This window comes from Sphaerodactylus townsendi, linkage group LG03 (genome assembly GCF_021028975.2).
Source record: "Sphaerodactylus townsendi isolate TG3544 linkage group LG03, MPM_Stown_v2.3, whole genome shotgun sequence".
Classification (NCBI taxonomy): domain Eukaryota; kingdom Metazoa; phylum Chordata; class Lepidosauria; order Squamata; family Sphaerodactylidae; genus Sphaerodactylus; species Sphaerodactylus townsendi.
Window position 1 is genome coordinate 138,617,569 of NC_059427.1, and position 26,294 is coordinate 138,643,862.

General features: G+C 41.9%; 1 protein-coding gene across 10 annotated transcripts in view; it reads right to left on the bottom strand.

The window, feature by feature from the left end:
* LARP4 (La ribonucleoprotein 4) overlaps window positions 1-26,009 on the bottom strand; it is a 42,300-nt gene extending 16,291 nt beyond the window's left edge. For 2 of the 10 annotated variants that reach the window (XM_048488237.1, XM_048488233.1), the window contains exons 1-9: window positions 25,636-26,008; window positions 18,426-18,531; window positions 16,186-16,330; window positions 8,441-8,593; window positions 6,031-6,106; window positions 5,120-5,256; window positions 4,264-4,367; window positions 2,893-3,003; window positions 1,840-1,893 (exon numbers count right to left, since the gene is read on the bottom strand). In XM_048488237.1, coding sequence (XP_048344194.1) covers window positions 1,840-1,893; window positions 2,893-3,003; window positions 4,264-4,367; window positions 5,120-5,256; window positions 6,031-6,106; window positions 8,441-8,593; window positions 16,186-16,330; window positions 18,426-18,506 — 861 coding nt within the window. In that variant the 5' untranslated portion in view covers window positions 18,507-18,531; window positions 25,636-26,008. Of the gene's footprint in view, window positions 1-1,839; window positions 1,894-2,892; window positions 3,004-4,263; window positions 4,368-5,119; window positions 5,257-6,030; window positions 6,107-8,440; window positions 8,594-16,185; window positions 16,334-18,425; window positions 18,532-18,906; window positions 21,459-25,635 lie in introns of those variants that run through there. The other 8 variants (XM_048488236.1, XM_048488231.1, XM_048488234.1 and 5 more) reach the window with 7 other exon arrangements.
* Between the last annotated feature and the right edge of the window lie 285 nt (window positions 26,010-26,294).

Here is a 26,294-nt window from a genome sequence, read left to right on the forward strand (position 1 = left end):
GACTTCCACTTTATGGACAAATTCAAAACAACAGTCTTGTACTGCAGGCTAGTTAATATTTCAAAGCATGTCTTTCTCTCAGTGTACAATGCAGTGTACAATCTCTTTGATCTGAGATTGCAAATGCTGTAGCAGACCAGGTGCTCAGGAACAGCAGCAGCAGAAGGCCATTGCTTTCACATCCTGCATGTGAGCTCCCAAAGGCACCTGGTGGGCCACTGCGAGTAGCAGAGTGCTGGACTAGATGGATTCTGGTCTGATCCAGCAGGCTCGTTCTTATGTTCCTATGTTCACTGACCAATTAAAAAAGAAAATTCATTTTGAGATAACTGGCCTATAGTCCAATAATGTAATTCTGAAGACTTAAGATTACTCCCTTCCACTCAATTCCCAGCCCCCTGTGGCCTCCGGAGATTTTGATCCAAGGTTCAGCAGATGTTTAGGAACAGAGAAGCAGATAAAGTGGGAATCTGAAGGGAAACTCAGCAGAAAACATCAGCCCTCTACTGAAAACATATGAGCCATTAGGCCTTCAGAAGATGTGGTTGGCCACTAGAGTCTGTGTGTTTCAGTACTTCTGCAACCATGGCTGGATTTTTCACCATTCATTCAACAATACATCACATACAACATTATATTTCAACTAGCACCCAAGAGGGGAAAATTCTCAGTTCCACTAACACTTCACTCTATGGAAAACAACCTGTTGGTGATCCCTGGTCCAAAAAGTGTCCAGCTGTCCACAAGCAGGGCCAGAATGTTTTCAGCTCTGGCCCCGGCCTGGTGAAATGTGACCAGGCCCCAATGAAACTTGACACAGTTCTGAGGGCCCGTAAGGCAGAGCTATTCTGCCAGGCCGATGGTTAGGTACCTCCCTGCCCCATTTCATTCTTATTCATTTGTGGACAAATGAAGGGACTTATTCATTCCCTTCCCAGAGCAGGTGGAGAACTGGGTTTGACTTCCCACTCTTCCACCTGAGTGACAGAGGCTTATCTGTTGAACCAGATGTGTTTCCGTACTCCACATTCCTGCTGGGTGACCTTGGGCTAGTCACAGTTCTTCGAACTCTCTCAGCCCCACCTACCTCACAAAGTGTTTGTTGTAGGGAGAGGAAGGGAAAGGATTTTGTAAGCCATCTTAAGTCTCCTTACAGGAGAGAAAGGTGGGGGTATAAATCCAAACTCTTCTTCTTTGCTAGATTTGGTTTTTAGTGCCATGGGTTGACAGGCCAGGAGTTGATTATATTTTAATGTTATGTACTTGCGACAAGCAGCTCTGAGCCCATGGGGGGAAGGATGGGGAAGGATGGCATATAATATAAATCAAAAAATAAATAAATACTGGGAACAACTAGGACACCAATGCAGAAGTTACATTTCTGTTCCTTAAACACTGTTTGAAATGTGCAATATACTACAGGTCCCCCTTGCTTTCTCCTGGCCTTCCTCTAGTGCAGTGGTGGCGAACCCAATTGGCCATGCTGGCAGGGGCTGATGGGAATTGTAGTCCATGAACATCTGGACTGCCATAGGTTCGCCACCACGGCTCTAGTGTGACTCTGCAACTACATCAGTGCTTACTGAGATTAAGGACGACCAAGGAAACCTCAAAGCTACATTTTGAAATCTGCAGCATCAAAGGAGGTGGTGGAGAATTTATACAAAACGGTGCAGAAAGCAGCACATCAGCCCCTGACAAGGAGTTTCTCACAAGTGCCCAATTTCCACTGTTCAAACATCAGGAACGTGACATCAGCATTTGTGTTAACACTACAGCTGAAGCTCATTATTTAACTCTAGAACATTCTTTAAAGTCTGAGCATACCAAGAGACTTACCATTATTGGCTTGCCCTGAAAGGTTTTAACTTCTTCCCGTAAGTATTTAAATGCCTGCACATATACACACAAAAAACCACACATTAATTGAGATCCATTTTGGCAGAATTGCACTTCAAAGATATTAACAGAGCAGAAAGAAAAATTAATCTAAATTCAAGTTGCTCTACAATTTTTTTAGGGGAAAAAATCTGGGCTCTTACCTATTTTTACTTCAAAATTAGTCAGAGCCTTGACATATAATGTACTGCTGTAAGACTGACTAAGACTGACCAAGCCCATGACAAAAAGGACTGGTGGTAATTGTTAAAGAGGGATGCACCTCCCTTTCGTTATTTTGAATGTCAGTGCAACTCCAGTTGATGCCCATTATGACTGTTACATAGAAAAACTCTGGCACTAACAACCAGCAACTCACAAGGTAAGTCCTAAATATTTTGTCACCACCATACAGGTACAGCTTTTGAATTGTAAGCAGTGTTTTCAGTCTGAAACAGGCAGTTTCTTACAAAATAGCTCCTATAAAATTAAAATTTGAGACATTTCACTTTCAATACTGTGCACAAGGCAGCAGTTAGAAACATCCTTCTTTCCTAGATGTGCAGGACATCCTTCTTGAAACTATTCTCCATATGTGTTTGACCACAACTTTCTGGCTGCATTTATAAATTCCGGTTTTTTCAAGCTCCCTGTACTGGGAACGGTACTGAAGACTGTTTTAGCAAAACAGAAAGTGGAGGTGAGAACCATATTGCTCACAGAGCCCCACCTACAGTTATTTTAGATCCTACCCTACAATGTCCTGTTGCTGGTCTGGGGTGGGGGAGGATATGTGGGTGGGTATTGCTATGGCTTTTAAAAACTGTCCTATGCAGACATGTATTTTACTGATTCTTTTATTGGTGTCTTAATGTTGCTTCTAATTTTGTAAGCCATCCTGAAACCTTGGTATGAGGTGGGGTTTGAAGTTCAAAAAATAAATAATAAAGTAAATAAACAGAATAGTCTGAAAGCACTGTAAACCACAGAACACCATATGATACTCTTTCTTACCTGCTGTGCATCAGTATCTGACTGGAATGTAATGTACCAGCTGTTGTTGTGAGCAAACTCACAACTTATCACTTTGGGGCAGCTTTCATTTTTAAACAATGCCTTCACCTCCTGGAGCAAAAATATGAAGACTACTTTAGTGAACCATTACTGTAAATAAGTCAGGAATCCAAACCCTACATTCCCAATCACCTCTGACAGTTTCTATTAGTACATACGTGACCCATTTTAATATTTGGGTCCAAAGTCAAGAGAGAATGCGTGCATAAGTTAATGTACACACTATTTATCATCCTTTTACATTTAATCTTGCTGTTTAATCTTTTACAACTCCTACAGGAAAAGAGAACACTGAAGCTGAATTACACACTTATCCACTTGGAAGAACAGGTTTCTTACTATGATCGTGATAGCAAATAATTTATCTCTCAACTCAGAACATGATAATCCAGTTCAGAAACTTCACATTACTTCCAAATGAGGGAATACTGACATAGTTTGTCTTTCTATCTTTCTTCTAAGTTGAGAAAGATTGGTTGTTGTGGGATTTCCGGGCTGTGTGGCCATGGTCTGGTAGGAACAAGATCTACCAGACCACGGCCACACAGCCCAGAAAACCCACAACCACCAGTTGAATCCGGCCATGAACACCTTTGGCAATACATAGAGAAAGACTGTTCCAAGATAATTCGATATCCAAGAATTCTATAGCTAAGTAAATTTATTAAAAAGTAATCCTAACAAGTAGCGAAATTAGCTAATCCTTTCTTTGTAAAAAAAAAAATGCATGAATAAAGATTTAAATTTATGACGAGATGGGGGGAGTTTAAGGTGAAAATATCATAGCCAAATATTTTTGTGTCTCCTTGGGTGAAACGGGGTTATTAATACAATACATGTAACCATTTAGATCCTACCCTATAACCATGTTTTCTACAGGCAAGGTGAATTTCACTAGCAGAAAAGGGAGAGCCAATTCTCATATTTTCCAAAGTATTTCCCACTACCCTCCTCCCATCATTCTAGAGGTTTGACCCTTATGGCCACAAGATGTACTAAGAAGACGACTACGTATGGCTCTGTGAGGACCACTCTGCTCCCAGTACTGCTTCATATAGGACAAATATATGTCCAGAATGAATTAAAAACTGGTGTGGTCAGTTCCTTAGCTACTGCTCTGTTCAAAGGTGATACATTGAATTCCAACTTACAAGTACAGCCTACCATCACATTTTAAATACCAAGCTTTTCAATTCTGATCACTTACTAATCCATATCTCTACCTAGAATGTTTTACATACCCAATATAATGGCTATTTTCTTTCAGCTATTGACCAAATTGCTACTAAGAGCTTCAGGATGAATCTTTACCTCTATAGGTGTTGTTTCAGGAATCTCACGGAGAATAATAATGCATCGTTTGTGGTTTGGCCTAACTTTTTCTCCTCGTTCATCTACTTGGACCATAGGAGAAGCTAAAATTTTAGATGCAAAGGATATTTTGTTTTAGTTGCTCAGAATAGATACAACACAAAGACCAACAAATAACACATCACATATCTTATGACTGATTCTGTTGAACTTCTACTCATTCTCATGTAAACTTCTCTAGTTCTGGTAAAACAGCAACTGTAATCAACACAGGCATTGTTCCAGACACACTCACAATTGTACCATTTCTAAAACATATCTATTGGGTGGAGGAAGGGGAAAGTGATGATGGGGTATGAGTCTAAAATTGTGTGCATCGAGGAATGCTGCTGTAAATTTCATTGTGCAAGCACAATGACAATAAAATGCTTATGCTTATTGCAGAAGTGGATGGGTGTCTAATTTCAATAAGAAACAGCTCAAAATGGACAAGTCTTTGCTTAAGAAGTAGAACAAATGAAGTTGATATCTGACACAGCAGCTAATTCCATTTCAAGGGAGACAGGGCTCTATTTTGTCTTGCCCAGTTAAGATATGGGCATGCATTTAGTATTTCAAGGTACAAAATACCAAAGAAAAGAAACTCAGCAAGAAAGGGATGCTTTTCAATACCCTAATCTGAGGGAAAGAAGTAAAATACTAATGTAGATTTCATCTATAGTTTATATGGTTTGCCTAAACTAAGATCAAGAGCTGTTAGAACCACACAGAGGTTTGATTCATACAAAACAGACAGATGGTGACTACACATTAAAACAATTACATCTGTCTAGCTAGTGAAAAGATGTAGACGCACATCTCAGTACTTCCACAATAAGATCCATATTTGTTGTCAGTTTCTTAATTCCTTCCATGTTGGCGATTGTCCATATTGGAATAAACTGATCACTGTCCATTTGAGACATCAAGTAAAGATCCTTGGATAGATTCTCACTAGGAGTAAACAAAGAAAAGCATGTCAGAAAAAATTGAGATGATAAAGCACATTCTAGCAATGATACACTTGGAAGAAATTCTATGCATGGTGAAACTGCCCAACAGTACTGCGACAAGCAGCAATTTCACACACTTTCAAAGCTGTGCCATAAATATTAAGAATCACATGTTTTACAGTTTTGACTGTGCTACAGCATATTGGACTTCTTGGAGCCAACACAAGAGACTGGATGCAGTACAAGGACATAATGAGAACCATACATTGATTGCTGATCTACTTGACATTCCTCTTTTTCTGGAATACATTTCTGACCCCAGAAAAGCTTATACTTGGGATTGCAGGATGAGGCCCACATGGGATTGGAACCAAAATGCCTTTCTTGTTTCATGAGCTCTAACCATGCAAAAGAGAGGAGGGGGCTATTTCCCCACTCCTGGTCCCTGATGCAGCCTCCCTACCTGCTTGGCTATCATTCCACACAGACCTCCCAAAATCCCAGAAATAAGCTTCTCTGGGGCAGAAATAGCTCCTGGGAAACTGATATTATGGACACCACCAGCATATCCTACTGACAGATCACAGGATACTTACCTTTGATATAAGTTTTCAGGAAATAAAGATTGCCAATCTGTTGGTATCAGAAATTAATCAAATAGATTTTCTGCTAGATTTTTTGGTGGACAATGATCCCTTACACAGAACCCTTATAGCAAGTTGAGCAAAATCAAAACATGTAGCTCAAGGTGCCAAATGAATAAGCAGTACTATACCGTGAGAAGCAGAACTCTAGTTGTTTCTTCAAACATTCTTTCAGGTCTTCTGGAGAAATTATAGGGCTGCCTTCACCTGAAAAAGATAATCACGTTTCTATTACAGATACAATCAAAATATGACTATGACTAAGCTGACTACATCCTCCACAACGGACAAAGTAATATACTAGTTTGATAAGATTATGGAGCATGTTAAAATGGACTTTTGGATTGCTTTACTAATGATTAATTTGCTATAAACTTAGAACTCCTCCCAATCAGACAAATGCAGATTTCAAAACTTATTCTAAGACTGCAAAAAACTGATAATTAATGGGCCATTTGTATGTACACATCAATGTAAATCATTTGATACCTGCCCAAAACCTGGAAAGAGAGAAAACAACCATCTCTGTTCTGATTTACAGAACTGCCTAGTAATGGCAGGGGGGGGAGGGGGATGGAGGAGGAGAAAGAGGGAGTCTCCCTTGATGTTTACAGGACTGACATAAAATGACAGTTTATTTTCATACTGAATATTATGCCTTAAAGGCACTTTTAATTCTCTGCAAGGCAAATTGTAAATAAAAATAAGTGTTATGACAACCATATTATTCATGAACAGGGCCAACACACACAAAGGCCCTTTCCACACGGGCCTCATGAGCGAGAGTACCCCGGCATACTTGCAGCCAGTGCACCCCCTGGGGTCGTTTGCACGGGGTTGCACGTTGTCCTGCAAACAGCACTGGTGCCCCAGTGACCCATGGGGCTGCCTTTGCACGGGGTCCACCGCTCCCCCCCTTACCTCCACTCAGCTGCTGTCATTCAGCAGATGCCAGGGGGACATGCCCCCATGGCCATGGCAATGCCTCTGGGGTTCACTTGGAACTGGGTGAAAGGTGGCGTTTTCCAAGAGAACGCCGGTGTGGGGGGTATTCGCTGCTGCAGCTGTGCTCCAGCTGCGGCAGCGTTGCAAACAACTCCTCCACACAGGAGCTTTTACTGGCCCCTCACCGCTCTAAATGGCCCTTGTAGAAGGGGCCAAAGTGGCATGGGTAAGCTAGTTCCCTCCCTACTGCAAGTACCGTATATACCGGCGTATAAGACGACTGGGCGTATAAGACGACACACCCCCCCCCCCACTTTTCCAGTTAAAATATAGAGTTTGGGATATACTCGCCATATAAGAGTACCCGGCATATAAGACGACCCCACAGTTTACAGATGATTTCCCAGGGTTCAAAAGTAGTCTTATACGCCAGTATATACAGTAAGCACCACGCCTAGGCACAATAAAGATGTATACACACAGGTCATGCCCATGATGAGGGGCAAAATTACACTGCATCAGAGGGGGAAAACTTATACGTGAATTCAGCAAACATGCATAGATGAGAAGTTTCCGCTGCTGCTCCTTATGAGTTGGCCTTGACTACAAATGCATTGTGATAGGACTCTCCCTTACCTCCATATTACAGATGAAGACCTGAAGAGAAGATTGGTTTGGTCTAATGATAACAGTGAACAGACAACCAACTCACAGCTCAGAGTATGAAGAAGAAAAGTAACAAAATGAGTAATACTGCACTCAACCAGGAAGGGATATAGTGATCCTGGAAAATCTCTACTAAAGTGGTGAGTTTTAAGGGGATACTGAAAAAGGAGATGTAGAAATATTTAAGGCATATGAACAGTTTGACTATACAGGCTCTCATTTCTATTTTCCAATCCTTTTAAAAATGATGAAAACAAAGAGATAAGTCTAGGGTATGCTATGTCACTCTCTAATTTCATAGATGCAATCTCCCCTCCCTAATAATGTCTACAAGGTTACCATCACAAGTACAATGCTGCAGGACACTATCAGGAAATTAACAACATTTGATGTCCATTTAGAAAATCTCTCCTGAAATCGAAGAGACCTCGTGCTTCCTTTCCAGGCTCCCTAAAATACTGTTTCACTGTCAGCCGTCCTTTCAAGGTGTATGCTTGTGTTCTACCTCCAAACTGCTCTTAATCCGTTCTACTGAAAATCAGTTGAAAAAGTTACTTCGTGCTGCAAGTGTTTTTAAAAAGACTCAAATAAATAACTGGAACTAGAATGGGGCCAGGGGCAGAGAGACAAGATGTAAAAAAATTTTAACATGCAGGACTTAATGATATTATAGATCTAAAGCAGGGGTAGGGAACCTGCGGCTCTCTAGATGTTCAGGAACTACAATTCCCATCAGCCCCTACCAGCATGGCCAATTGGCCATGCTGACAGAAAAACTGATGGGAATCTCTCAGTTCGGCTGGATACATCTGAACACATGAGTTCTGATCCTAGAATAAAGTACAATTTAAACATCCAGCACAAACATATACAGTACCTATGGAATTTTTAGCACAAAAGCTATCACAGTGTAGTAGGATATATGCTTACCAGGAACTTCATAGAGTTGGTATCCAAGATCCTCCGGTGTCAAGACCATCCCGTTAGCAGCCGATTCCTCAACATTGGAACTGTCTGATGGTTCACAAGATGGATACATCGCTTCATACTGCTTAGCACCATCATCTGCAACTTCAGTATTACCTAGAACAAGTGTAATCAATGAAAAGCAGGATGCAAACACTGAAAGAGTACATCATTTCATACTTACAAGCAATGCCTTGTTATCGCTTGGATTATGGCTAAAGTCCAAGGAGATGTTTACCCATTGTTTGAATTCATGACAGGCTATAATTAAAAGTCTAGATTTTTCACACATCTTCCCCACGGACTCAAACCATGTTGCTCAATAAGGATTTATGCATGACATGGCTTTTTATATATATACATACTATCTAGGTTACCAGACTTCATTTAACGGCAGCACTCTTGGCCTCATAAGAGTTCTGACTCTTATTATCAGAAAGGGTTCATCTTTGTGAATTAGCAACATTGAAAATAAATCATATGTTTTAATAGTTTTCTCTTCCACAAGGTCCCTATCATGTGCAAAACTTACAGGTCTCTGTTTCAGCATTTTCATTTTAACCCATAAGACTAGTTTACCACAAACAAGAGCACAACATTTTTGCTCCTTTACAGAGGTATGTTTTGATTTCAAACATAATCTGATGGAGTTTATAAAACAATTTCATTCTTTGTACAAGGTTACAAATAAGCCTAACTGGATGATTTCTCCTTGATTTACAGAAAACATTAACTATTGCTATCAAGGTTGCCAAGGAAAGGTTCATTAGGCCTTGTTAGGCTGAGAAGGCTCGAAGAAAATGAACACTAACTTGCATTTCAGCCTCCACTTTTCTGGTTATCTTCAGTGCTTTTCTTATGAGGTGAATACTAAATTTCTTCAACGGCATGTTGTTTACTAAGCACTTCACCAGCATTAGAAGTGATGCCTAAAAGAGATACTGTATATAAGCTTATAGAAAATATCCAGCCTTAGATAAATTCCACGAAATGCTTACTAGATACTGACCAATGATACCTAAAGGTTACTCTAGCAAGAGAAGAATTTGAGTGCCTTATATGACAAAGAGCTTCAAAAAACTGCCAAAAAAAAACTAGAAACCAGTTCGATAATCAAAGTCAAGAGCAGCTTTCAAAGTCAGTGAAATGCTGCATATCAGCAGCATTCCATACTCTACAAAACAACCTTTATTCAGAAAAATGAGACATTACAGCAGGAGATCATGTGTAAGATTACTTAGTGGTTAGAGCAGGTGCGCCACCTAATCTGGAGAACCAAGGATTGGCTTGTGTGTGCACTCCAGCACATGCCAGCTGGGTGACCTTGATTCTTGAGGGCTCCCTCTCAAGCCCACCCACCTCACAGGGAAGGGAGTAGTGGTGTACTTAAGCCCCTTTGAGTCTCCTTACAGGACAGAAAGGGGGGATATAAATTCAAACACTGCTTCTTCTACTTTTGAAGAGATTCTCCTTTATCAGCTGCCTCCACAGAACGCCCAACCTGTTACATGAATTTGCTAGTGCACAAAAATCAGCTTCAGTATCATCACAAGTGCTTTTTAAAGGGGAGCATAGAAAAAATACTAAATAAGCTCCAACAGTTTTCCTTTAAACAGCTCTCATACCAAATTTCCAAGTTATTTAGACAACTGTTTCCAGATCTGGGAAGACGGGCAAGGAAAGGGAAGAAGAAACCTTAGGACTGTGTGTCGGCCTCTCAGTCACAAAGGTTAGTGACAGGAAAAAAATTAAATAGGAAGATGCAATAGAAGAGTGTAAAACTTTTTATATTCACCCAGAAAATTAGTCCAGTTTATTGGAATTATGGCCCATCTTTTCCTATCCAAGGACAGGCTCAGGAATTAGAAAGCTTACTTTTCAGAAATGACTGCCACTTAAGCTTCACTCCAATTCATGAGGCTGGCTCCAGATTTCCCCTCATCTAATAACCTCATGGTTGAGCACACAAGTGAAACTAGGGGGGTGGGGGCGGACTTGATGAACAATATATCATTCAACTAACCTGAGTTAACCTATTGTTTAAAGTTCCCAATGGCATTTGGAAAATTTACGAATCTAAATCCATTCCACCCCATGCCTTTTCTAGAGTGCAAACTCCCTCTCCAGAGTGCTGTGTGGTTTCCGGGCTGTATGGCCGTATTCTAGCAGCATTCTTTCCTGACGTTTCACCTGCATCTGTGGCTGGCATCTTCAGAGGATCTGATAGTAGGAAAGGAAAGCAAGTGGAGTATACCTGTGAATAAAGTCAATAGATGAGGGCATCTGAATAGGAGTGGCCTGGCAAATGAGTAACAATGAAGTGTAGCATGTGAAAGTAACAATGGAATGGCCATGGTCTCAATAGGTGAGGATCTGAATGAAAGTGAGTCTAGCTGCCTTTTATTTCCCTTTGACTATAGTCATCCTGTGTTTTGTGTTGGAAGACCTGATTAGTCACTGTCTTGACTCTAGGTGTTTTCAAAGCAGCAGCCAGAATTCTGTTCATTTTTCATGGTTTCTTCCTTTCCTAATTGAAATTGTCCATGTGCTTGTGGAGTTTCCAATGGCTTCTCTGTGTAGTCTGGCTGTGGAAGGTGGTTGTCAGAGTGGGTCCAGAATTTCGTGTTTTCAAAGAATATTCTATGTCAGTTGTTGGTTTATCATTGGCTGTTCTACTGTGCTGGATTTTTCTGGCTAGCAGAAATAGTCTACAGTGCCTTTGCACAAGTGTTCTTTTGATTTAAGTGTCCTGGAGGTGCTGTGTGTTTGGTGGTTCCTATGTAGACTTGTCCCACAGCTACATCAGGTATACAGTAGACTCCTGCAGTAGCTAGAGGATCCCTCTTATCCTTTCTGAATGTAGCATTTGTTTAGGAATTACTTCTTGAGTGGGTCTGTGCCAAGATTTGGTTATGATTTGTAGAGTTATGCTTCTTCATCAGTTTTTCCTCATGCCGTCAATTAGTTCCCTTGATGCTTATGCAAGTAGGGTTCCCTCTAGATGGCTCTTTATCTTTTGTTCATGTGGCTTGCCCATTTCCTGGTTTTAGCTCTTCTGATGTCATGTAGCTTAAGAGTAACCATTTAGCCTGTAGAGGCCAGTTCCAAGGTGGATTCAATTCATCTTGGAAGGAGGTAGAAGGGTTCACAAAAAAAAAAGATTCTGTTTTCTTGATCTACCGAAGTTTTCATGGGTGCTCCTTCTTTGTCCTGGATGATTTAGGAGTTTTGTGTAGATATCTATATCAGTGTCATTGCAGTGAGTTTTCTGTACTGTGTGGCCCAATTGTTGGTTTTTTGAGTTTCATTTCGAGCTAGGACCATCTAGAAATGGCAGTTTTCAGCCATTTTCTTTTTTCCATAGTAAATGGGGTGGATGTTTGTGTGGATCTTGTTGATGCTTTATGGTAAATAGTGAATGTGTCATCCACATAACAGAACCATATGGCCGAACTTTGTTGGTGCCTGTTTCCCAGGAGCTTGCTCCTCAAAGTGTATCCATATAAAAGATTTTGCTTTATTCCACAGGGCTAAGAAGGGCTACCCACTGGACACCCCATCTTTCCATGTTTCCATAGAGATTCATTTATCCCACTGGGAAGCAGCTAGTAGGTGAGGCAATGTTGAAACAGAGGCTATGATGTCTTTAGAAATTTCGGTTGATAAGGTGCCATGGTGCTCTGCTATGGGGACCCAGCGCGTAAATGGGAAACCCACATCAAAGCTGATCAGTTTGTTATTGGGGTTGGAGTTTAAGATTGCTGGATTTTTTTTTTTTCAATGAAATTACGCTGGAGTCCTTGAAAATGTAATGTGTAGTAAGCCCAATATGGATTTGTAGCTGTGCAGCTAGGAATTTTGCCAAATCATATGTAGGGGATCCGATTGCACTCACAATGGGTCTAAAAAAGATTGGAATTAGAGTCCTTCTTGGATTTTAAGAGATCCGCAAAGAGTGATCTAGGAGGGTAGGCTTCAAATTTGCGAGGCAGCTGGCGATACTGAGTTGGATCAATTGAGGAGTTCTTAATCAAGGTGTTGGTTTTTCTGGTGATTTTGTTGGTTGGGTCTTGTTTTAGCTTTTTGTATGTAGTGGGGTCCAAAAGTTGTCTAGAACATGGCCATACAGCCCGGAAACCACACAGCACCCCAGTGATTCCGGCCGTGAAAGCCTTTGACAATCCCTCGCCAGACTTAGCCAGAATTAAGGCAAAGTAGACTTACTCTTGAACTAGGATTTGAAAGAAGCCTATAAATAGTTTTAATGTTTCAAAATCCAAACTTTTTTCCTGTAACCTGATTCAAAGGCCGTTTCCGTGGCCTTTGACCTTCAGCAGACTACGCCGCCAAGAGTGGAAGGCGGCGTGAAGCTCTTTCCGTCCTTGTCTAGCATCGCGAGCGGGGCGAGCTTGACAGGCCAGCCGGCAGGCGGGCTCCGCCGCGAGGCAGCCTCGCCCTCCCTGCCCCCCACTCCGCGTAATGTCTCTCACCGTTAAGGCCTCTGCGGGCGTAGCAGCCCGCCCGCGCGCCCTCCGACCCTAGGGTGGGAGGACGGTGTGGCCGAAATTTCTAACGCCATGAAGCTGAAAGCCAAATGGCAATCTGCGGCGAGACAGGGAACAAGCGTCTTCCGGTGAAGCGCGGTTAAGCGCACCGCGCCGCGGGGAAAGAGCAGCTCACTCCCAACAACAACCCTTTAAAGGGTTGTTGTTTAGAAGCGGCATGACCGGCCGCCCTGGGGAGGAAGAAGAGTCAGGTCGCCGCTGCTGCGTTGCAGCAGCGGCGCTTCTCTTGAAGCAGCTGGCCTGGGGTGCGCTTTTTTGGCATGCCCAGGCCATCCGCCATCGGGCAAATCGCTCAGGCCGTCGCGGAAGCCATTGGCCAAAGCTTGAGTAGTAAAGGGCATTTTAAAGCCCCAGCCAGCTGCTTCGAGGCAATGTAATTCTAAACATGAAGAAATACTTGAGTATTGTTGCAAAGGTCTTGACAGTATTCTGAACAGAATACTCAGAGGAGAGGATTCTGATTGATAGGATATTTGAAAGAACTGTGCCCCCATCCACAGTGGGATTGCCTGATGAATAATAGATTATACAACTTGTTGTAGCAACCTTAGTAGGCAAGCCCCAGCCAAAGCAAGGGTGCCTGTTTTGAAATGCCTGACAAAGGTGTTGGAAATTATGCTTAGGTTGCAGCTTTACATTTCTGCAGATGCATTTATGATGAAAGCCACACATAGCAACACTGTGGACTGAATATGCTGTGATCTTCATTGTTTGGAGCCTGATTATGGATTCTCACAGCCATCTATTTAACATGAATTTGGAAATCCTCCTCCCTCTAATGGTTAGGTACAACATAAACAAAGCACACAGTTTTCTGAACAAAAGGTTCCATGGAAATAGATCGGTCTAAAATAAACAGATCCAAGGTGTGATATGACGACTCCTAGGCATGAAGTTTTAAACAGAACAGTGGTCAATATAATTCCTAAGAACCTAAAGGATTCTGGTCACCTTCAGCATGAAGATCAGGTCTGTCCTCAGAACAAGGTCCACATGGGCATTATTGAACCCCTGATGTGCTCTGAGGTTTAGGAACAAAGGTTTGCTCAACAGAAGCCTTGCTTCTTATTGAAGGATTCCTGGGATTGTACCACCCTGTCAGTAGATACACTTCCTGTCCTGATAAAGACATATGTCTTTTAAGGTCTGGGAAAAAACAAGGCTAGCCTAAAAATCATCAGATTATGTAAGTTGTAGCTATGGTCCTTTTCATCTCAATTTTCAAGACTAAACAGATTTCTTGACAGTGGACCCCCAACGCCAGGCATCGCTAGTGATCTGTATGTTGAGATGAGACTTGGGAAAAATCTCTAGGACAATCACTAACAAGACGGCCTCCAATTAAACAAGATTAAGATCCTGATTACATGCCCCCAGGTGATACCATCCTGATAAGATGGAAACCCCCATTTTAACTTCTTGGCATGTTGTCACCCCAAAACTGACAGAATGAACTCCAGATAAATAAAAACCACTTACGCCTGCAGACTTTGATGGGGCAGCTTAGCCACAATCCTCTTTTGGGACTTAAAACAGAAAGTTCCCATACCTTGCCCATTACATGAATATGAATGCAGATATAACCCAAAGGGTTGTAAGCATCAAGTTAGAAGCATGGAGCTTTTCTGCTTGTTGATCAGGTTCTACAACTTCTCAAACACTGGGCCACTCATTACCTTACTGCTGGATAGGGATCTCACTAGCAGATCATAAAGGTAAAAGAATGGAGACAAGGCAGCACATCCACTATTCATCCTGATTAAGACTTTTGGCATGAAAACCAGAGCAAATAGTAAGATCAATGCACTAACATAAGTGTGTCTCTTCATGTCAAAATTTGTCCATTGTGATGCTCTTCTATCTGATGCTTAGAAGCTTCACATCCAACTCTGCTCTCCAGTCCCCACTGTTTTGGGGGACTGAAAAGAATATGAAATACTTCAAAAAATAGTCCTCTGTATTATATCAGGAATGCTACTATTCTCAATAAGAGGCAAGATGTAAAATTTTTATCCCAAGAAACACGTACTTAAGAATTATTAACCTGTGCAAGATGTAAATGTTCACTGTCTATATTTAAACAGCAAAGTAACCATTAGCTTAAACATGACATCTTTTCTCTTACAATGCAATGGTTTTTTATATTTTAAAATATAATATATAATCAGAAATAATTAACCTGTTCAGTTTAATGAAATCAGTAGCTAGACAGAGCTTTCAGAATGCATGCCATTTTCTTCAAAAGCAGCTAATTCATTTGTACCTCTTAAATTCAACAGTATCACCAGTAGCAGGAAATGTGTTTTTCCTCTCTTAAGAATCCTCTGCCGACATCTTTGTGTCAATATCTTTTAGCCAATGCATTATTTACAAAGTATCATGATCTCAAGAACAACTCAACATCCTACTTCGGTTGCAAACGGCCCTCAGATCTCATAATCTTTTTTGGTCACAGGGTCAAGTGTTCACTAAAGTGCAGAAATGGTGAGAAAAAGCTCGAGACAAAAAGGTGAGAAAAGAAAACAAGAAGAGAAAAAAGGAAGAAACTGAACGAGCACATACATTTCTGCAAATTTAGCAGCTTGTTTCCCTCTTAGCGCGATACTTGGTCATCACCGGGCCTTTGTACCTTTAGTAAGAAGCAACATAAAGCATCACCCGGTTCAACATCATCAACACCTTTGCCTATACACCTACAGGAACTCAGAATCAGAACCCGCCCCCCAAAACTTTCTACCTTCTGAAGCTGCCTATAATAATATTTGTCAACTGCTACTTATTACCCTGTTTCCCCGAAAAAAAGACATCCTCTGAAAATAAGACGTAGTAGGTTTTGCTGAAGTGCTAAATATAAAGCATCCCCCGAAAGTAAGACGTAGCAAAGTTTTTGTTTGGAAGCATGCCCGTCGAACAGAACACCAGGGCATGCAGCTGTGGAGCGGAAAAATAAGACATCCCCTGAAAATAAGACATAGCACATCTTTGGAAGCAAGCATTAATATAAGACACTATCTTATTTTCGGGGAAACAGGGTATCAGCATACAGTATTTTCAAAGACAAGAATGCTGGTTGCTTCTTACTGAAAGGTTTCAACCAACACACCATCTCCACACAGTCCTAACTGTTAGCATTTCATGTCTTACCCTCTGTACAACTTCCTGGCACAGCTGTTGTCTCTTGCCATGAGTGCTCAGTGCTGTTAGTTCCTGGGGCAACTTCTGAGTTTCCGTGCATGCCTTCCTGCCATACTTTTGCATTAGGATTTAAGCTGGCCCCTTTTGATGTTACCTGCTGAGAAAACAGAAAGTGTATTAGTAAACCAAGATTTAAAGACATTTCAGAAAATTTCTGCTACTGAACTGCTAGAGAACACCTCCTCTCTAAAATTCAAATTGGCAGCCAGCTTTTTGTCTAAAAAATATGATGTTTGGTCACCTGACACACATGGGGAATGGGGTTTTGCTGATTAACCAAATAAGCCCAATACTTAACCTTATTATTCTGCCCCACCCCCTAGGCTGAAGAAGCCACAGCAACCAAACCATACCCCATTAAGAACATCATGGCAACTCTTCCCCCCCCCCAGACATGGATTGTCCAATGCAGCAAGTATCCAATTGCCCATAAGTCCTAGGACAGAGACTCAGCCCGATAGCTCAAAACAGGATGAGGGCAATGCAGGCTCTTACAAGCCTAGCAACAGCCAAAGGCATCAAACTGGTTGGCTGGAGGGGCACCCTGAACCTGAGGGGATATGGGGGTGGGTGGGAGTAGCTTGATCTCCTCATGATGCTGGTTAACTCAGTGTCCCAGATATTCAAGTGCTGAATAAAATACTTTTACTGTGTTTGTTATGTTAGGTGAGAGCAAAAAAACAAAACAAGTGTTGTTTCTTCCTCCTTTTGAAAAATATCTATTTGAAGTGCTGCTCTTCTCTCAATTCCAAAAAAACCCTCATAAGACAATCAGTTGTTACAACAACATGATGCTCCTATAAATAAGGAAAGCACCTTGACAAGGTATACTAACAGATTTAACTCCTAAAAAGAGATTCTACTATTAACTATATTTTGAAGGAAGTTTCTGTTTTGGAACTCAGGCAATCATAAATACTTGCTACAGACTGTGATGAACTAGTACTGGAATAAAATGTACAGGCACAGATTTTGCTTTTCTCCTCCCACTGCCATAGCTTCCTTAGTAACTGAAGAAGCCACATTTCTCAAGGCTATCACCCACAATCCCTGTTATCAATTTCCATGCTAGTTTTCATTACAGTTTGTAGTAAGGACGGGCAAACAAAGATGTTACTTGGAATGTTTTCTGATTTTTTTGTGTGCAAAAGTTTTACTTATCCTTATGCAGTTTCAGAATCCACCACAAAGAGCTAAGATAAGCTCTTAGCATATGGTGAGGCTAAAGCTCTTCAAAGGTGTTTAGCCAGGGTCTCACCTTAAAGAGCAAACCTAAAGCCCACAGAAGTGAGCAGTTTCCGCAGCATCTCTAAGGCCCCTTCCACACACGCAAAATAATGCGTTTTCAAACCACTTTCACAACTGTTTGCAAGTGGATTTTGCCATTCCGCACAGCTTCAAAAAACACTGAAAGCAGTTTGAAAGTGCATTATTCTGCATGTGCGGAATGAGACACAGATTGCTTTTTGTTTCAGTAATAATACCTTCAAGTCAGTAGTTTGCATTAAGTCAACAGAAATGCAAAGATGCCTTGACACTGATGTCATCTATCCTAATATCTCCATAAATCTGATCTAAACTCTTTAAAATGGGGAAAACTATATGAGAGAATAGTATGCCTTTTTGCACATATTTTGGGGATGCTAGAAGTTTATTTTCCTCAGCTACCACCTGTCAAGGAGGCTGAGCAAACACATTTCAGAAAAATCACATAAATGGCAGCCAAATGAAATAATTTCAAGTTGTGAACAAGTGAGCTTTTCCTCTTAACAGCATCCCATTGCATACACCAATGAAAATTAAACCCAGATTACCCTGCAGAGATGCTGACATTAATAAAGACCACAAAGCTTGAGGAAAGCTGTGTGGGAACCTAAAGATTTCACTTGAGTTCTCCAACTTCTATGATTTTATCAGTAAACTTTTCCATCACTCAGGTTAGGAGCCTGCAAATATTATTAAAAGCTCCCATGCACTAAATTGCTTGCAAATCTAAAGATTTGCTGTTGACACATAAGAATTGGATCATGGCTCTTAAGAAATTTTCACTGTCCTGTTCCCAACTAAAAAACTCCAGGAACCTATTCTCTCTGATAAAGCTTTCTCTGAACAACAGAAGTACACCCACATCAAAAGAACAATATAAGCTTTTTATTAGGAGAGTGTAATAATACCGAACAAGCACTGACCATCTTGCCACAGAGAAGCACAGGCCAGAGAATAATGAAGCAGAATTTCCAGAGTTTAGCCTTCTGGAGTCTCTCTAGCATCAAGGAGTAGCTTTTGTACCATACCCTGTCCACAGAATAGAAAACAAAAATAAGACATGAAGCAATCTGGCCACATACACATCTGCCCCCAACAAGATCCAAGCATCAATATAGTTTCATATGCTCAGCTGCCATCTACAGCATTTCTTCTAAAGGGCTCAAACGCAGCTACAGTGACAGACTAGTTTCTCCACTTATGTTTTATCAGGTATTATAAAATTGCACAGTATCTTCAGAAGCAAGGTAAGATTGTCCCATGGTAGCAATGCAGAAGAACATGTGAAGTAACACCACAGATTTCCCTTACAGAACGTCTGGGGGAAGAATTTGGTTTCCTAGTTCTGCCATGAGAAATGGGGAGAAGCAATTAAATGGAAGATATATTAACAGGATAACTGACCTGCCAAAAACCTCTCCGTTATACTGGAATGGTACTTAGTCCATCTTTTTCATCTGTATCCTCAGGTTGCCTTCCACTTGGGTATGGAGCATATTTATTCACTACTTTATCTGTGTTGACTATTCTCTAACTGTCTCTCCCTCTCTCAGACTTTTAAAGGTTTTCACTGCTCCACAATCCTATATTGGTCAAGTATAGCTAGTGACAATTTAGTTACACTCAGATATCCCAATAAAGCTGTTGGTTCATAAAAGGCTCACGCGCAGCTTGCCATGCTTACATACTTTCCACCTCTCACTTACAGAACACAACTGAAAGCTTCTTGGTTTGGGAACCCTTCAACCAAACGACAGTTTGCTGTGTCAACCAAACGACAGTTTGCTGTGACAAATACTGACCCAAGTTTCCTAGAATTTTTTAATTTTTAGAACATTTCTGCTTCAGATTAAAACAACATCATCAAAATAATCCAGATATATTACACACAAGCACTGGGGTTTGTCCATGTTTCAAATCCCACATTTTGCACACCTAACATGATGGATTTGCAGTACAACAGCCATGATAATATTAAAGGGCTAGATGATGCCTGTGAGGCAGAAAGAAAGTTATGTCTAATAGCATTTTATTTCTGAATGTTTAACATATTCAGCACAAAATGTTTCTGCAGACTTATTGTGACAGGTTTACTGTTCATTGTTAATGGGCAGGGAGATCTAAAGAGGAACATGCTAAGAGATTAAAACAGGCAGCTTTAACTTTTACAACAATATTAGCTCACTGCACATCATATATTTATAAAAGTTTGAATCCTAAAATCACATCTTGTAATTTTTAGGATCAAACATTATGAAGCTCCTAGGGCTAGCAATACCAGCAATATTTTCAAGACAAGGGAAAAAATAAGCCCTTTTGGTTGTAGTATTCAGAATAAGAACATTCCTATTAGACTGAACAAACATTAACATACAACCTTCCCCAAGCAGAGGCAGGCTAGTGAGTATTGCTGTTGGGAGACTGCCTATCTTGCTCTTTGCTTCATACCACTACGTAACTTATCGGTTCTAAGAAGATTACTAAAATATAAAAAAATAGACCACAGCTGAACAGCTGTAAAAATCAATCACAAGGGCACAAAATTCTGCAACTGAAAGTCTGAGACTGCCAGTTATAAGAACTTCAAACACAGTTGCTTTGTTTAATGAAAGGTTTCTAAAGCAAATGTGGGGAAATGCTGTCATGATGTCATGGGGGGGGGATTCAATCAGTCAGTACCAACAATTCTCAGACAGGGAAGGCAAAACAGAGTTTGAAGAAATCAACTTCTTGTTTTTGCTGAGAAGTCAATTCCTGCCCGTGAAAATCCTGTGTAAATCTGAAAATCATAACTTGTTGCACAGTTGGGCTTCAACTTTAGCCAGTGAAGTTCTATATGAAATTTTCAGCAGCTCTGGAGTAAGTCACCAAATTTGTTGTACAAGGCTGTCATTCAACAAAAACCCTGTTTAAAAATGGTCTGTCATTTTTCAGAGCCTCTCATTTTAGAGCTTGACAAGTTGCAATAATTACTACATTAACATTGCTAAAGAAATAAAACAATGCTTAAAACAAAAGTAATCTATCTCAGATCATTCAGCCATACCCTCGCTGCTTGTGAGAACTTACTAATAAGAGAAAGGTATTCATCAGCAAAAAATTAAATGTTTCAGATCTCTTTTGTCAAGTGACCAGATCTCGCTTTATGACATAATATTTATAACAAGAGTGTTCCAGGACAGATGATTTCACAAAAGGTGAATGTTTCTAAATACAGGGTATCATCCAAAAATGCCTCCCTTGTAATAAGCAGCCTGTTGAGAACTATGGCTCAAACATGATCAGAATGATCTAAATACTAATAGATTTAGTATGATCTGCATAAAATGTAATATGTCTGCTAGCCCCTTTCCTTCTTTGGCTCACTCATGATTATGGTTTGCTTGCCACCTCGTCAGAACAATAATGGACATGTGCACTCAAGAATGCTTTTAGGAGAAGCATCTGGAATCACACATACTGAATTGGCACCCAAAAGAGAGATCTGCCAAGCTGTTTGTACTAGTCCAAAGAACTAGCAGAACCAACAGGTGTGGTAAAAAAGCATCACAAAACCCCTGTACAAGGTAATACACCTAACTGAAGAACTGTAATGTGATTAATATGTGATGCCATTATGTAAAGCTACTGATGGTGGACACTGGATCAAAGTTGACAGTTTGGAGGACCCATTCATTAAGAGGGAAGGTTAAATCATATCAGTGCTTTAATTACTTGTTGTGAGTCACTTTGGAAATCTATCTGAGTGAGGAAAATGCGATTGAACTGTTTTGAATAAAGTACATAAATAACCTCAAGTGTTTTCTGTGCTCTTGAAGGAATAGCCATGTAACAACGTAATCACTAAAAGATCAAATTAACATTGCTAGCCTATCAGGACCAACTCAGTGTCAGTTTAACTATGGCATACGATAAAATCAACTGATGGAAAATAAGAAAATCTGCCCCTGAGTGGCAGACCACCCAGGAACCATCTGAAAGCTTTTGAGCACCACAGAGTAAAATTAGAGTATAAATAACATTAAACACGAAGGTTTTGTTTAGCTGCACAGAAAAGATTTAACATTGCATGACTCTTTTATTTATTTATTTATTTATTTATATTTATTTATTAAACTTTTATACCGCCCCATCCTCTAGGGGCTCTGGTTTAAAATCCCCTTCACATTAACAGCTACTGTGAAGAAGGAATTAAGTAACTGTGTGTAAGCTACTTCACCAAACAAAACAGTTGTTGCTTTACCAACCTATGATTAACTTTTAATTCTGCAATATGTTCAAAAGGGGACCCTAGGAATGGTATGTGTATTATTCGCTGTCCAGTTACTTCTGACTTACTATGAATTGTAACATTTACCTATGAATTAATGATCTCCAAAACATCCTATTGTCAACAGCCTTGCTTAGGTCTTGCAAACTGCAGCTTCCTTTATTAAGTCAATGTATATCATGGATTAACTCAATAAAGGAAGCCACAGCCTTCTGTTTGCAGGCTGTGGCTTCCTTATTCCAAGATATTATATGGTGCACTATACACTTCTTTAACTGTACATAATGGATCCAATGTGTACTTTAACTACAGCAATCTCGTCCTAACTAGTGTGTTCCGCACAGGTTCTACTAAGAGGAATTCAGGCCAGGCACTCAACAGTATAATGACTTTACAGTTATAACAGGATGATCCTTTAAAAAAAACACATTCATTCAGCAAAAATCTAATACTTCTCCAACGAGGAAATAACCCGATAGCCATGTTGCTGTAATTCAGGTTGTGCCAGTAGACTCCAAATTAGCCAGTCCAACTCACCACTCTCATAAGTGTGCACTCAACCAAGCTTCTTCCAGTTCAACAGAGATGTGGCACTAAGCAGGTCAGTGCAACAGAATACACTACTGACTTACAAATGTACTTGTGACCACACAATTTTTCACAAAATTATAATCCAGAGAGCTCTACTGAATAATGTGTCAATTACAAACACTTAGAATTGACCTGCATTTCGAGCAACTTTTCTCCCAACAAATGCCAATCAGAAATGGCTTTAAACCCTGGCTGCATGTTTAATGTTTCCACCTTGCATTGAGAAAAAACTCATAGTACAGTGATGGCAAACCTTTTCAAGACCGAGTGCCCAAATTGCAACCCAAAACCCACTTATTTATCACAAAGTGCCAATACGGCAATTTAACCTGAATACTGAGGTTTTAGTTTAGAAAAAACAGTTGGCTCCGAGGCGTTCGTTACTCGGGAGTAAGCTTGGTGGTAGTTGGTGGCTTTACTTTGAAGCAACCATGCAACTCTTCCAATGGGTGAATCACGACCCTGGGAGGGTTTACTCAGAAGCAATCCCCATTGCCAGCAGCTGAGCTTATTCCCAGGTAAAGGATCTTCGCATGAAAATCAGTGGGGGTTAACAGAGCTTAACAGGGTTACCTACACTGCTTCCCCAAAACTAGGTCTTAGGTTTAATGCTAATTATTGAGCCCAGCAGCCCAGACCAGCCTAGATGCTTAGCAGGGGGCACTCTGTGCGTGCCCACAGAGAGGGCTCTGAGTGCCACCTCTGGCACCTGTGCCATAGGTTCGCCACCACTGTCATAGCACATTAACAATATAATTCCTTGCAGTGCTATTCCAACCCAAACCAACTGAAACAAATGGTTTCTGCATAGGCTTGCATTGTAATCTTGCAACTTGTAGACTTGCAAAATAATTTTACCCCATTACCCCATATGTCCCGGCTCATCCTCTGCGATCAGCAGAGGCGAATCTACTGGAGATCCCTGGCCCCTCAATGACGCGGCTGGCCTCCACACGGGCCAGGGCCTTTACAGCCCTGGCACCGGCCTGGTGGAACACATTACCATCAGCTCTATTACTGGGCCATGTCTGGGACCTTGGGAGACTTCCGCGGGGCCTGTAAACCACTATTCCACTGGGCCTTCGGAGGAGTCAGCAGTCCGCCCGATAATAATGCCCCGCCCTGGGCGAGTAGGGTTCCCTAACATCATTGGGACCCTTCCTCATTTTTGGAAGAGGGTGGTATATGGGTCTCGTGGGCCCTATTGTAGAATGTACCTGTTTTAAGATTTTTATGTTTTTTGTATGACTTTATGTTGTTCACCGCCCTGAGCCCTCTGGGGATAGGGCGGTATAACAAGTTTAAATAATAATAATAATAATAATAATAATAATAATAATAATAATAATAATAATAATAATAAATGATGACTCATGTCAGACAGGCACGCTATTTTTCCAAAAGAAGAATTTAAACAAGAGTAATTTCCTACTCTCAGACTCCTTGCTTGCTTTCATTACAGCCTGATACTCCAATCTTATTGTCATTGAACATAAATACTACTTCATATTTCTGATTCACTTAAGATCACAGTAATTTTAATTATCCCTGGTTTTCAAATCATGCATTAGGCACACAATTGCACATGATAATGTGAACACAAAATTAAGTTTCACATACTTTGATTTGCAAAATATCAAAGAAAGTAAAACTGACAAAGGTGAATCAACAAAAGGCTACACTGATGCACAAGCTGGCCATGTTAACTGCCCTACCACTAAATAGCGACTATAAAAGCCCAAGTGGTATAACACAAAGACACACTGTTACACAATCATATAAGAAACTACACACACAAGGTCCCAACTACCCACATGTCAATTTAGCCAGGCCATCACTTTTAAAATAACCTTTGTTTATTTCCCATATACTATTTTAATTTGATTATGAAAGTGCAGTTTTAATAACTGCAAGCCTATTTGGACTTCTACTGCAATGTATTTCCAAAGGAACAGGCAGAAGTTCAATTTGTAACTCAGTATGTTTTTTTTAAAAAAGCAATTCATGGTCTTCTAATTTAAATGCCTTGTTCATTTTTTTTACCAGAAAAGCATATGGATATCATAAGTTCAACTTAAAAGTTATTTAAAACGTTGACTTTGCAGAACATGAAAACTCTGCCATATGTTAGGCTACAGCCCTTTTCCTTCCATGTACTTTCACAATGTTGTAACCTTCAGAAATATTTTGCTCATTTCGAGAGAACAACATTACAGCAAAGATCCCCATTGTAAGTCGTCTGAATAAAACAGAAAAACAAGATTAAGTCATTCAGTGCCACAAGTCACTTAGGATGCAGAAATTACACTTGCCCTGGTTAAGAGCACGTTGTTTCAACGAGCACAGTTAAGTCAGTGCCAAGTTGCCGCTTTGCTAGCTTGACATTTCTACAAGAAGAACAATTCAATCTGGAATCTGCTCAAAGCTTAAACCAGGACAGAGAAAGAGAGCCAGGCAAGCCATCTGATTACCTTGCATTTATTTCCGCGGTTTAAAAAGCAAGAGGGAAAAGACTTTTCCCCTGATTTGGGGAGAGGAAGGAAAGGAGAGGAGAACACGGTGCAAAAGTGGCTCTAGCGATTTCCTTCCTCCCCAGCGCGGGCCTCTAGTCGGTGTGTAACCTTCACACGTGCCCGGCCATGTTCCACGCCGCAGCCACGAGAACAACTTTTTGCAGGAAAGAGTCATTGCGAAGCGCCTTCCGAATGCTCCGCCCTCCCCCTGGGCTCCACGCTTTTCCCTGGTGGCAAAGCTGGCTGGGGCACGCGGGCTCGCAGAACTCACCCCAGGCGGAAGCTGACCTCCCACACCAAGCGCCCTTTGGACGCAGCCCTCCAGTCCGCCCCTCAGGCCTGCCTCGCTTTCGCAACCCCAGCCACGCTTCCGCGGCCCCCGGCCTCCCGCCACCCACAACCCCCCGCCTCGCAGGAGAGGTCTCGAGGGAGACTGGCTGCTCCTGGCCGCCACACACACCCACCCGCCCGCCCGCCCGCCCGCCCGCCGTCAAGCCAGCTAGCTCCCCCTGGCCGGGCGGCCTCCCTCGCCGCTTCCCCCACCGGCACCCCCAGCCGCCCCATTACCCGCCTGATTGCGCCGCCCTCCACAGCCCCAACCGGCAACCTCGCACTTCCCCCACCCCTCAACCGGCCATGAAAGTTTCCCTTTAAGGGGGGGCATAATTTTGTCCCAATGGATTTGCTGTGTCAGTCCCATCCCCCCTTCCCCGCCAGAGAAATCACGTGGCTCAGTCCCCCCCCCCCCGACTCCCTTACCTCCACGAAGAGCAGCATCTTCTCTCGCCAGCCTCCCCCCCGCGCCTGCGACCCTCCCGACTCAATCCCGGCAGGCCCCTCCCCCCCACCGGGGACCTCCGCCTCCTCCCCCGGCCAGCAGCGAACGCCCGACTTCGCTCCAGCCGCGCGAGGAGGACACTCAGGCTCCGCCCCCCGCTTCTTCCTTGCCGCCTCTCTCTATTGCTCCGTCCGCCGCCAGAGACAAGCCCCCTTCGGCCGAGCCATCTCCTCTTCCGGGGCAAGCCGAAGAAGCGCTTCCGGACTGCGAGCACGCTGACTCGCCTCGGAAAGTGTGCGAGGCTGAGAAAAGCCGGCCCCAACCGGCCGGAGCTAATGGCGGCCGAGGGAGCGGTTGCGCGCGAGGGATGTACCACTCCGTCAGGCAGGGGGTGGTGTCCATTCGCCGCTCTTGGGAAAGACCATTCCAGGAATGGGGGGCGGGGAGTTGGTGACTGGCATTTTGAGAACCGGACGGAAGTCCGGCGGCGCTTTAAGGATTTACAACGCTTATTCTAATCTAGCTCGTGCCTTTGGGAATCACAGCTCATTGCTTCCAGGAAAAGGAGGAACAACGGGGAAGTGAGACTGCTCGTTTTGTAAAGGACGTTCGTGTGTCTTGTTTTGGCCAGTTTTTGATC